Consider the following 13,648-nt stretch of genomic DNA (forward strand, 5'->3'; position numbering starts at 1 on the left):
GAGTAACAGAGAATTTTGTACACCTTGTCCTAGCAGTGACAATTCAGGCCATACACTGATGCTAACCATGTTTGCAACTTCCTGAGTTGCAGTCTGGCATGTTACACTACACAAGTACATGCGGCCATGTGACCCAGCAGCCTGAGGCACTCACGTGCAGTTGTGAGCTGGTAAGCTTTCATTAAGTACTAGGTGTTGAATGGTTTTCAACCTGTTTTGTGGTAGAAAAGCTCTGGCCTTTTTGAGTCAAGGATTGCTCCAATGAATTCTGTTGTCTGTACAGATTTTCAGTATTGATTTTTCTTGGGTCACTAAGAGCCCTAGAGCTTTGAATATGGACAGAGCAGTGGATACGCTGGGCAGATTCTGACCCGCCTCTGGTCCGCCAGTCATCTAGGTATGGGAAGACATGGATGCCTATATTTTTTTTAAAAGATGAGCTGCTACCAGCACTGTGCACTTTGTGAATACCCAAGGAGCAGCTGCCAGGCTGAATGGAAGCCCTGAGAACTGTCAGCCATTCACCACAAATCTGAGAAACTTCTGATGGTTGGGTCATATTGCAACATGGAAGTAAACGTCACTCAAGTCGAGGGCAGCATACCAGTCTCCTTGTTCCAGGGAAGGGATAATTGAGGCTAGGGTAACCATGCAAAATTTTATTTTCTTCAGGAATTTGTTCAGTTCTGTTAGATCTCATATGGGCCTGAGACCTCCTTTTATCTTGGGGATCGGGAAATAACAGGAATAGTAGCCTTTTCCCCCCAAGGTCCAATGGTACTTCCTCTGTGGCCCCTTTCTAAAGAAGAAACTGGATCTCCCGCTGAAGGGTCATCTTGTGAGAGTGGTCCCTGAAGAGGGACGGGGAGAAGGGGGGAGAAGTACATTGGATGGCATACCCCTGTCCTACTGTGCTTAAGACCCACTGGTCTGATGTTCTATGGATCCAGGCACTTAGCAAGCAGGACAGACAACTGGTAAACAAAAAAGGAGGACCTGATGGAAGTGAGGAGTATATTGTCCTCAACAACCTCAACTGGTATATTGTCCTCAACAACCCCATCAAAATGCCCACTTGGAAGGTGTGTCTTGATGGGATGAGCTCACTGATGTTGAAGAGGAGGGAAGTGGAGGTTGCCTTCTACAGCTCCTTCCCTTTTTTCTTGGCTGAAAGGGCTGTAGTTAACAAAAATGCTTTCTTTTCGTCACTGGAGTGTAGATTCCAAGGGACTTCAGAGAAGGGCCTACAAGTGAAAGGTCCTGTATGGTTTGTTGGACTTCTGCAGGTAGTCCAGAGGACTGAAACTACAGTAGGAAGAAAGCCTGAGACATAAGCCCTTGTATCAGAGGCCTGGTATGAGGCTGGAGGCCTGAACTAAAGTAGTGGTCAAAACTTTGCTGCCATAAAGCAAAGTTAACTTGTGAGCAAGAGGCAGGCCCTGCTCACAGAATCTGGCAAGAACAGGGCTGATATTGCTGAAACACACATTCCTAAGTAGCGCTAGGTATAAGAAATATACATGCAAACACATTCCAGAAGGATGGGACAAGAACACTCCGATACCAGCACATTCCCCAAAGATAACAGGAACACACTGACCCATCCTAAAGATAAGGTCAGGATGACAGCATGATGAAGAGATGTTTTGATCAAACCAAAAAGTACAAGGCCATGAGTGGCATCCTAATATATCAGAGGTTAGCACCCTGATACGTCAGGGGCAGTATGTAACTTGTTTGTATCGGTGTATAAAAAGATATCTCAGAGGGAGTGTCTTTGGCCAGCCAAGCTGGGAATGGAAAGTCCCACCATTCACTCAAGTATCAGGGGGTAGCCCGTGTTAGTCTGTAACCACAAAAATAACAAGGAGTCTGGTGGCATCTTAAAGACTAACAGATTTATTTGGGCATAAGCTTTCGTGGGCTAGAACCCACTTCATTGGATGCCACCATTCACTGAGCTGCATTCATTGTTTTAGTATCCTCATAGAGTCTGCCAAGTTCTATTACCATGCTTTGTCGACAATAAAACTGGCCTGGCACCTTTGTACCTTAATGGATCCTGTGGTCATTGGGCAGTTATCTCAAGCCGTTGTGGTGAACAGGCATGCAAGGACATGGGTGTGTGCTGAGGAAAGTTCTCTGTGCTGGTTCCCTACTGGACAGAATCCACCTCCAGGTCTCCTGCCAACTGTTCAAAGCCCTCCATGGGACTGGCTCCAGCTCCCAGAATTTTCCTCTTCTTCCACAACCATGACCTCCAACAGCAGCCATGTTCCACCACAATAATAAACAGTCTGCTAGTGGGGGTGGAGTGGGAGACAGAATTCCACAGAAGTCAGCCCCAGATTATGGAATTTACACTTGCAAGTGGTAAGAACGAGCACCTGTGAGTTGGTCACCCAAAGTGCAGAAGTGCCTGCATGTACAGGCACTGCCCACCTCAGCATGCTAGCACGTCCAGAACCCTGGCACACATGCATGTGCTCTCATGCCTGGCTCCTTACTAGAGAGGGTTCAGTGCAGAGTCTGTACTGGAGTGTGTGACAAAGTGGGAATTTTCTGTAATATTTTTATGAATCCTATGCGTGCCTCGGTTTCCCTCTGTACCTTAGAATCATAGAAGATTAGGGTTGGAAGAGACCTCAGGAGGTCATCTAGTCCAACCCCCAGCTCAAAGCAGGACCAACCCCAACTCAATCATCCCAGCCAGGGCTTTGACAAAACCTGAACTCCTTACTAGAGAGGGTCCAGCGATACTGCACCTCTTGTCCGGAGTGTCAGTTACATAGCCCTCACCCGCATTTGCGGGATCCTTTGATACCTCTTCCAATAATAGAGGTTCCTTTTGAACAGATAGCCATGGATCTGGTAGGGTCCCTAGAGAAGACAGCTCAGGGACACCAACATGTACTTGTTGTACTGGACTATGCAACCCGGTACCCGGAAGCTGTTCCCCTGCACAACACAGCTTCCAAGACAATAGCTAAGGAGCTAGTACAGATCTTTGCCCGGGTTGGGCTACCCAAGGAGATATTGACTGATCAAGGGACACCTTTCATGTCCAAGTTGATGAAAGATCTCTGTTCACTGCTCCATGTACAAGCCCTATGGACTTCTGTATACCACCCGCAAACAGATGGCCTTGTGAAAAGGTTCACAGAATCATAGAATCACAGAATATCAGGGTTGGAAGGGACCTCAGGAGGTCATCTAGTCCAACCCCCTGCTCAAAGCAGGACCAATCCCCAATTAAATCATCCCAGCCAGGGCTTTGTCAAGCCTGACCTTAAAAACCTCAAAGGATGGAGATTCCACCACCTTCCTAGGTAACCATTCCAGTGCTTCACCACCCTCCTAGCAAAATAGTGTTTCCTAATATCCAACCTAGACCTCCCCCACTACCTTGCATTGGTACCGGGGGTTAAAAACTGTTCACACTGCACCTGGAACAGTGCAGGAGACATGATGGCACCTAACTGTCTGGGTGGAATGACTGGATTGTTAAAAAACTGGTTGAAACTGACCTAGCTGAACAGGAGATCCAGAGAGACAATGAGACCACCCACAACAACTGAACAATTGACATCTGGCAGCAGGATACCCAGAAGGTGTATCATGTGAACTAAGCTAAGAACAAAGGGGAGAAGGTGTCAAGGTGGCTGGAATAATGACTGCCCTTTGGAGGGCCTCAGCTACTTTCACTCAGAGTTAAGGACAAAGAGAGGGAGATGGGATGAAATAGGGTCCATAGCAGTTTGGCTATGGAAACACAGAAACCGTCCTTTCTGTGTTCTGACCTAAGGACTTTCAGATTCCATAGGCCAGGTGCCTAATAAGTTGTTACCTTGTTTTGGAAAGGCTGCCTGGCGACAACTAGAAAGACTCAGAGCATTGCGCCCTGAAGGGGCACGGGACAAGCTTCCCACAGGAGTCTGGTTTGGCTGGGTTTGCTGCCGGGAGCCATGGAGAGAGAGGGATTGCAGGTGCCCAAAGGCCCAGTCTTGGAGACCATGGGCCTGCCCTGTGAATTGTGTGGGTTCTCGAAGCCTGGCACACTAACAGGGTCACTGCCAAGGGACTGTTTACATGCTGGGCATAGATCAGGCCCTGTGGATCCATGATAGGGGGCTTCCCTTGATGTCCCCCACTTACCATAAGACTGGAAGATCTTGCTGTTGACTATGTCAGTCAGGGACTGCAGCTTCTGCTTCAGCAGGTGCAGAGGGGGCAGGTTCCCAATGAAATCCCGCAGTAAGCACCTAAAGCCCAGATACAAGGGGACTCGGTTAGGTGATAATATGTAAAATCTCCAGAACAGGGATGGGATAGGGAAAATCCCAGGGATCTTCAAGCTACAAGGGTTTCTTTCTTCCTGCTGGGTGTATTCTCCAGCCCAACTCACTCAGCCACTTTCCTGCTCTGGCCACTCACTGCACCAGCAGCTGTCTCTGTTTTGAGGAAGAATTCAAAATGGATGACAGGTCATTTATTGACTGCACCTCTTCTCACAGGTGGGATTCGGCAAATTAGTGGGTAGGGCTGCTAAGAGTGTATAAATCTGAGCCTGACAGCTGACAGGCAGGTTGGATCAGGGAAGCAATGGGGTATGTAGGCTTTGGGAGGGTGGTAGACGTGCATTTTGGTCACACCTGCTAGAGATAAGGTTGCAAGGCGGCTTCCCGTATGAAAGCCCCCCTCCAACGCCTGCGTGCTTGTACATTTCTAAACGGGTCTCTCCTCCCATCTCTTACGGAGGGCAGGTTTTAAGACCGGCAATGGCAGTCCTTTCTTTGTGCCTTAAAATAAGCTAGACCATTATAACAGAAAACTGACAGAGCCAAGAAATTACAGAAAGATGTTCTCTCTTGTGGCTTTTCTTGTTAAATGTGGAGCTTAAAATTATGTTTTTGGTTGTTATTAAATGTTGTACCAAAAAATGCCACCCGCTGAAGAAAATGTTACTGTAGAACATCCCGGACTGTCACCTGTGGAAGAGAACGTTACTAGGAAAAGAAGTACTTCCTGACTTTCTGGAAATTTTAACTATTTAGCTTTAAATCGCAGTTAAACTCTGAAAAATGAAATATGTAAAAATGGCAGAAGCTTGTTCAACAACTCTGTTCCTGGTAAGTATTCAGAGTCTGATCTGCTGACTTCAGTGATGGAAATCAGTTTCTGCTGCTTTTTACTGCTATTAATCCTGCAGAGCCAAAACAGACAAGAAGAGAGGGAGCTGTTCCTCCTTGGGTATCAGCCAAAGGGCTGTATGTCAAGTTCCAGTCAGTGGCAGCTGCACAAGACCACTGAAGATGCCTGGGCTGCATAGGTATTCCTAATGGCAGCATCTGGCCCGTGGAGCTTTTTAACTGATGATTATATGCAAGACAGATAAACCCCAGGGAAAGTTCGCAGAGCAGGGACTGAGAAAACAGGTTTATGTACCATTTGAGCACACTTAAAATTTTCACAGTCTCTCTTTTTTAATCAACCAATCTCACTTGGATTCAGCAACCACCTTTTTGAAATAGCCCCCACTCTCCTACCACAACTTCTGCCTATTGCATTCCCCATCTGGATGCAGCATTTCCATTCCCCACCCAGCAAACAGTGCAATAGCCACTCACTGGGAGGCCCTTTCCTGGGAGAATCACCTGTCTTCACAGTCACCTTATTTCCTTTGCTCCAGTTCAGAATTATTTATGTTGTTTCAATTCCACCAGTCCTTTGTCCTCCACGTTTGGCCCTGTGCCCACGCTCATTGATCCTGCAGTGTTAATTTACTGACATCACCTTTAAATACACATCAGTGGAATGTGATGTCACAAATGCAGGATGAGGGCATCACTGCAGGACTACTGGAAGGTGAGCCTGGGTGGCAGGGGGAGGAAACAGACATACAGGACACCCTTTACAAATACACATGCCACTCCGTGGAGAGAGAGTGACTGAGCTTGGTGCATTGGCTGAAAGAAGGAGAAAAGTGTCACTTACCCCAGCACAGAGGAGTCGAAGATCCCAAACACATCTTCCAGGATCGAAGGCAGGTACTTCAGAGCAGCTCCCTGGAAGCAGAAATCAGCAAGAAGAGCTAACTAGCTACTGGGCTATGTTTTATTAACAGACTTTAGAAGGACACATTTACTAGAAATCTTACTGCTCTGAGTGGAATTCATATTGTGCAAAGATCCAGCAGCAAGCCTCTGCACTATTTAGACCCTATTTAAAGGCCCCTTGAATTTCATCCTGCCTCCAAACATAAGACTAAGGCGGAGGCACAAAGAAGTTTCTCTCTGATTCAGTATACTTCATGTAAATGAACCCACAACATTACTACCATAAACAGTAGCTCCATGAGCTCTCCTTCCCCAAATGGAGAAATTTTGCTGAGACCATTTACTCTTACTAGATCAACACTAATCAGAATCAGAAAAAACTGACCATGATAATTCAAACATATCATTGTAGACAGGAATAACTGTTTCAGGTCTTTACTTTAAAACAGAGAAAGAAATTTCATAAAGAAAATTGGATTCTCCCTTATATTTGTAGAAGCACAGTCCATCCCACAGAGAGACCCCAGGCTCTGGGGCTCCCACAATAATATGACTTGCTACCACCATATTCCCAAATGGAACAAAGTTTTCTCATATTCCATAAAGGAGGGGCTGGGACTTCTCTCTAGAGTCTGGGTGAATGTCCTTTTCAGATGTCCCTCAGCAAACCTACACAGCAACCAGAAAGTCACTTTCCATTGTGAGACAGAATTTCTGTCTCTTCCTCTGTTCCGTTAAAAGTACAACCTTGGTTAGAGGTGCAGGTGGATCCTCCACTAGCATCATATTCAGATCCATTTTGCAGTCTACGAGTCACTTCAGATTTTTTTTCCCCAATGGTTCTCTAGCCCATCCCACGAGTGTCCTTCAGGTCTGATCTGCAGCCATGGCTCTGGTGTTTCCTCTGGTGGTTCAACCTCCATATAGTCTTCAATGTTCTGCACAGCTTCTGCCAGCACACACAGCCATTGCTGCTGCACACACATCTGCAGCCTCCCAAGTCTACTAGTAAATCCACCAGCTCTCGCACTGTCCAAGATTCTTACCACAACCATTGATCAGTAGGTCAACTGTTATCACAAGGAAAAGCGCTCTCCTAAAACTACTGGTCCCATGTCTCGGAGATCTCCAACTGGTCCAGGATGGCAGCTTTGGCAGCCTCATAGCTGGTGCCAGTGTCCTCATTCAGGGCCAAATACGCAATCTTTTACTCCGTGAGCAGCAGCAGCCGCCACCCTCCCGTCAAAGGTGACCTGGTGGGCCTGAGGGTTCCCTCCTGGACAGAGAAAGGTTGATATCCACAAGTAACCTGGGTTGTGTCTCTGGAACATCTGTTCCTGGAACTGTCTCTGCAATTCCTGCTGCTCTTTTATAGATTCCTAGATTCCAGTCCCAGAAGGGACTACTGTTATCAGAGAAATCTGCTGCTTGCCAGGAGCTAGGATTCATGATGTGACGGAGAGACTGCTGAGACTCATCAAGCCCTCGGATCGCTACCCCTTCCTGCTTCTCCACGTGGGCACCCATGATACTGCTAAGAATGACCTTGAGCGGATCACTGCAGACTACGTGGCTCTGGGAAGAAGGATAAAGGAGTTTGAGGAACAAGTGATGTTCTCGTCCATCCTCCCCGTAGAAGGAAAAGGCCTGGGTAGAGACCGTCGAATCGTGGAAGTCAACGAATGGCTATGCAGGTGGTGTCGGAGAGAAGGCTTTGGATTCTTTGACCATGGGATGGTGTTCCAAGAAGGAGGAGTGCTAGGCAGAGACAGGCTCCACCTAACAAAGAGAGGGAAGAGCATCTTCGCAAGCAGGCTGGCTAACCTAGCGAGGAGGGCTTTAAACTAGGTTCCCCGGGGGAAGGAGACCAAAGCCCTGAGGTAAGTGGGGACGTGGGACACCGGGAGGAAGCATGAGCAGGAGAACGCGAAAGGGGAGGGCTCCTGCCTCATACAAAGAAAGCAGGACAAACAGCGAGTTATCTCAAGTGCCTATACAGAAATGCAAGAAGCCTGGGAAACAAGCAGGGAGAACTGGAAGTCCTGGCACAGTCAAGGAATTAGGAATTGGAATAACAGAGAGTTGGTGGGATAACTCACATGACTGGAGTACTGTCATGGATGGATATAAACTGTTCAGGAAGGACAGACAGGGCAGAAAAGGTGGGGGAGTTGCACTGTATGTAAGAGAGCAGTATGACTGCTCAGAGCTCCGGTATGAAACTGCAGAAAAACCTGAGTGTCTCTGGATTAAGTATAGAAATGTGAGCAACAAGGGTGATGTCGTGGTGGGAGTCTGCTACAGACCACTGGATCAGGGGGATGAGGTAGACGAGGCTTTCTTCCGGCAACTCATGGAAGTTACTAGATCGCAGGCCCTGGTTCTCATGGGAGACTTCAATCACCCTGATATCTGCTGGGAGAGCAATACAGCAGTGCATGGACAATCCAGGAAGTTTTTGGAAAGTGTAGGGGACAATTTCCTGGTGCAAGTGCTGGAGGAACCAACTAGGGGCAGAGCTCTTCTTGACCTGCTGCTCACAAACCGGGAAGAATTAGTAGGGGAAGCAAAAGTGGATGGGAACCTGGTGGGCAGTGACCATGAGATGGTTGAGTTCAGGATCCTGACACAGGGAAGAAAGGAGAGCAGCAGAATACGGACCCTGGACTTCAGAAAAGCAGACTGACTCCCTCAGGGAACTGATGGGCAGGATCCCCTGGGAGAATAACATGAGGGGGAAAGAAGTCCAGGACAGCTGGCTGTATTTTAAAGAATCCTTATTGAGGTTACAGGGACAAACCATCCCGATGTGTAGAAAGAATAGTAAATATGGCAGGTGACCAGCTTGGCTTAACAGTGAAATCTTTGCTGATCTTAAACACAAAAAAGAAGCTTACAAGAAGTGGAAGCTTTGACAAATGACCAGGGAAGAGTATAAAAATATTGCTCAGGCATGCAGGAGTGAAATCAGGAAGGCCAAATCACACCTGGAGTTGCAGCTAGCAAGAGATGTTAAGAGTAACAAGAAGGGTTTCTTCAGGTATGTTAGCAACAAGAAGAAAGCCAAGGAAAGTGTGGGCCCCTTACTGAATGAGGGAGGCAACCTAGTGACAGAGGATGTGAAAAAAGCTAATGTACTCAATGCTTTTTTTGCCTCTGTCTTCACGAACAAGGTCAGCTCCCAGACTGCTGCACTGGGCAGCACAGCACGGGGAGGAGGTGACCACCCCTCTATGAAGAAAGAAGTGTTTTGGGACTATTTAGAAAAGCTGGACGAGCACAAGTCCATGGGGCCGGATGTGCTGCATCCGAGAGTGCTAAAGAAGTTGGCGGATGTGATTGGAGAGCCATTGGCCATTATCTTTGAAAACTCATGGCGATCAGGGGAGGTCCCAGACTACTGGAAAAAGGCTAATGTAGTGCCCATCTTTAAAAAAGGGTAGAAGGAGGATCCTGGGAACTACAGGCCAGTCAGCCTCACTTCAGTCCCTGGAAAAATCATGGAGCAGGTCCTGAAGGAATCAATTACAAAAGACCCTGTAAACCTTCAAAAGATTAATCCTGGAACCTGGAGGATATGGGTGTGTGCCCGGAGATGGAGGCAATGGGTGTGTGCCTGGAGCCCGGAGGCAATGGGTGCCTAAATTGACAGGGTTGCGCCTGAGCCCTAGGAACAGGGTATGGGTGGGTGCCCTAGAGTGTAAGGTTACGCCTGAGCCCACGGAAGGGTGAGGGTGGGTGCCTAAATTAAGAGGGTTACGCCTTGAGCCCTAGGAACTAGGTAAAGGTGGGTGCCCTAGAGTGTGCAAATGTCAAAAAATTTTGTGCAGGTACCAGTGTGGGTGGTAAATATCGTCACACATGATGGAATTTAGAGGTTTTTTTAGTTTGCTCTAGAAAACAATATGAAATTACACACACACACTTTAAAAGAACATTGAGATTGCAAAGTCAAGCACTCAGAAGTTCAGAGTGGTTGATTTCTCAGACTGCAGTGGTTGATACGGGCTGGGTCTCCTGAATGGGTACAGCATCCAGAAGATTATTACCAATGCTATTAGAAGGAAAGACCCAAGGAGCACAACTGCAATTTAGCACAAGCCGCTTTGCTAACAAATCCACATACAATCCCACAAACATTGCAATATCACAGCACATAGAGACATAGTACCAAGTATTTAGCCCCGTGACAGGCATCACTCACATCTCCTGGTGTCAAGGTTCCTTCCCCACTCTGAACTCTAGGGTACAGATGTGGGGACCTGCATGAAAAACCCCTAAGCTTATTTTTACCAGCTTAGGTTAAAACTTTCCCAAGGTACAAACTATTTTACCTTTTGCCCTTGGACTTTACTGCTGCCACCACCAAGTGTCTAACATATATATATATATAACAGGGAAAGATATATAACAGGGAAAGAGCCCGCTTGGAAACGTCTTTCCCCGCAAAATCCTCCCCAAACCCTACACCCCCTTTCCTAGGGAAGGCTTGATAAAAATCCTCACCAATTTGCATAGGTGAACACAGACCCAAACCCTTGGATCTTAAGAAGAATGAAAAAGCAATCAGGTTCTTAAAAGAAAAATTTTAATTGAAGAAAAAAAGTTAAAGAATCACCTCTGTAAAATCAGGATGGTAAATACCTTCCAGGGTAATCAGATTCAAAACACAGAGAATCCCTCTAGGCAAAACTTTAAGTTACAAAAAGACACTAAAACAGGAATATACATTCCATTCAGCACAGCTATTTTATCAGCCATTTAAACAAAACAGAATCTAACGCATCTCTAGCTAGATTACTTACTAAGTTCTAAGACTCCATTCCTTTTCTGTTCCTGGCAAAAGCATCACACAGACCGAGAGAGAGGTTTTGTTTCTCCCCCCTCCAGCTTTGAAAATATCTTGTCTCCTCATTGGTCATTTTGGTCAGGTGCCAGCGAGGTTATTCTAGCTTCTTAACCCTTTACAGGTGAAAGGGTTTTTCCTCTGGCCAGGAGGGATTTTAAAGGTGTTTACCCTTCCCTTTATATTTATGACACCTGGTGTGGAACCCCAGAATGTCAGTCATTATCTTCCTCAGTGGTTGTCAGGATACAGCTTTCATAATTCCCCACTGGGATTCGTACGTACTTATGAAGGTTTCAACCCCTTTTCCTTATCTATACTTCCACACACCCCTACATTTGGAATGCCCCATCTTTCATAGGCTAGCTTGTTAGCTCCCCTTGTACTCATTAACATTTATGTCACTCAATCACTAAAACTTACTGTTCGCACACTGCTGACACCCTAGGTCTGCAAAAATCCCCAAAATATTCTAACTGGCTTTAACTAGTACATTGCAATATATATTTCCTAAATACCAGCAATTTAACAACACTGACTTAATGCAGCATTCTACCTTATGACACCTTGTAATATATGGACATTGCTGTCTTGTGACAACTTCTGACCTAGGGTCACTTACTGGTTAGTTCTTTATGCCAAGTTTATCTTTAGTCTTGAGGCCTTGTTCGGCTAAGCTATGAAGGCCCTATCTTACAACATTAATACTTATTTCTAGGGCTGTTGATTAATTGTTGTTAACTCACACGATTAACTCAAATAAATTAATCGCGATTAAAAATTTAATCACGATTAATCACACTGTTAAACAATAGAATACCAATTGAAATGTATTAAATATATTTGGATGTTTTTCAACATTTTCATATATATTGATTTCTATTACAACACAGAATACAAAGTGTACAGAGCTCACTTGATATTATTGTTTTTGATTATAAATATTTGCACTTTAAAAATGATAAGCAAAAGAAATAGTATTTTTCAGTTCACCTCATACGAGTACTGTGGCGCAATCTCTTTATCGTGAAAGTGTAACTTACAAATGTAGATATTTTATTACATAACTGCATTCAAAAACAAAACAATGTAAAACTTTAGAGCCTACAAGTCCACTCAGTCCTACTTCTTGGTCAGCTAATCGCTAAGACAAACGAGTTTCTTTACATTTATGGGAGATAATGCTGTCTGCTTCTTATTTACGTCACCTGAAAGTGAGAACAGGCATTCGCGTGGCACTTTTGTAGCCGGCATTGCAAGGTATTTATGTGCCAGATATGCTAAACATTCATATGCCCCTTAATGCTTCGGCTACCATTCTAGAGGACATGCTTCCATGCTGATGATGCTCGTTAAACAATAATGCCTTTGTTAAATTTGTGACTGAACTCCGTGGGGGAGAAGTGTATGTCTCGTGTTTTGTTTTACCTGCATTCTGACATATATTTCATGTTATAGGAATCTCGGATTATGACCCAGAACATTTTCATTTTAAGAACACTTTCACAGCAGATTTGACAATACACAAAGAAGGTCCCAATGTGAGATTTCTAAAAATAGCTACAGCATTTGACCTAAGGTTTAAGAATCTGAAGTGCCATCCAAAATCTGAGAGGGAGGAGATGTGGAACATGCTTTCGGAAGTCTTAAAAGAGTAAAACTCCGATGGGGAAACTACAGAACCCGAACCAGCAAAAAAGAAAATCAACCTTCTGGTGGCATCTGACTCGGATGATGAAAATGAACATGTGTTGGTCCGCTCTGCTTTGGATCATTATTGAGCAGAACCCGTCATCAGCATGGACGCATGTCCTCTGGAATGGTGGTTGAAGTATGAAGGCACATATGAATCTTTAGCGGATCTGGCATGTAAATATCTTGCGATGCCGGCTAAAACAGTGCCATGCAAACACCTGTTCTCACTTTCAGGTGACATTGTAAACAAGAAGCAGGCAGCATTATCTCCTGCAAATTGTAACCAAACTTATTTGTCTGAGCTACTGGCTGAAGTAGGACTGAGAGGACTTGTAGGTTTTACATTGTTTTATTTTTGAATGCAGTTATATTTTGTACATAATTCTACATTTGTAAGTTCAACGTTCTTGATAAAGAGATTGCACTACAGTACTTGTATTAGGTGAATTGAAAAATACTATTTCTTTTGTTTTTTACAGTGCAAATATTTGCAATTAAAAATAAATATAAAGTGAACACTATACACTTTGTATTCTGTGTTGTAATTGAATAATGTAGCGGAAGTCAACGTACTTAGATCTGCTTACCGCGGGGTCCACACTATGCTGTGTCAACAGGAGACGCTCTCCCGTTGACTCCCCTTGTGCTACTCATTCAGGTGGAGTACAGGAGTCAACAGGAGAATGATCTGCAGTCGATTTAGTGGGTCGTCACTAGACTCACTAAATCGACCGCTGATGCATCGATCACGACGCGTCAATCCCCAGTAAGTGTAGACAAGCCTTAAGAAACTAAAACTGAAGGGAAAGAAAAATGAAACTTTTTTTTTTAAATAACTGGCTAAGTAAAGTCTAATCAAACTATCTAAGAGCTAATAAGCTAAAACTACAATGTAAATGATTTTCTCTTCTAGAGATTTTCGAAGAGGCAGCACGGCCACTGAGCTGCGTCTGCAGCCGAGGACGTAGAGAAGGAACGGAGGAGTTCCGGTCATGCGCGCGCTACAAGAGACACCAACAACACCGCGAGACAGCTGCTGCACGCGCACAAC

The 13,648-nt window shown here is 45.3% G+C and overlaps 1 protein-coding gene across 1 annotated transcript in view; it reads right to left on the reverse strand.

The window, feature by feature from the left end:
• Nucleotides 1-13,648, reverse strand: part of LOC140911001 (dedicator of cytokinesis protein 2-like) — a 208,904-nt gene that overhangs the window by 9,588 nt on the left and 185,668 nt on the right. The window contains exons 24-25 of the mRNA XM_073343213.1: nt 5,995-6,065; nt 4,156-4,262 (exon numbers count right to left, since the gene is read on the reverse strand). Of these exons, the coding sequence (XP_073199314.1) occupies nt 4,156-4,262; nt 5,995-6,065 (178 nt within the window). The remainder of the gene's footprint in view (nt 1-4,155; nt 4,263-5,994; nt 6,066-13,648) is intronic.

This window comes from Lepidochelys kempii, chromosome 4, assembly GCF_965140265.1.
Source record: "Lepidochelys kempii isolate rLepKem1 chromosome 4, rLepKem1.hap2, whole genome shotgun sequence".
In the NCBI taxonomy this organism is placed as follows: Eukaryota; Metazoa; Chordata; order Testudines; family Cheloniidae; genus Lepidochelys; species Lepidochelys kempii.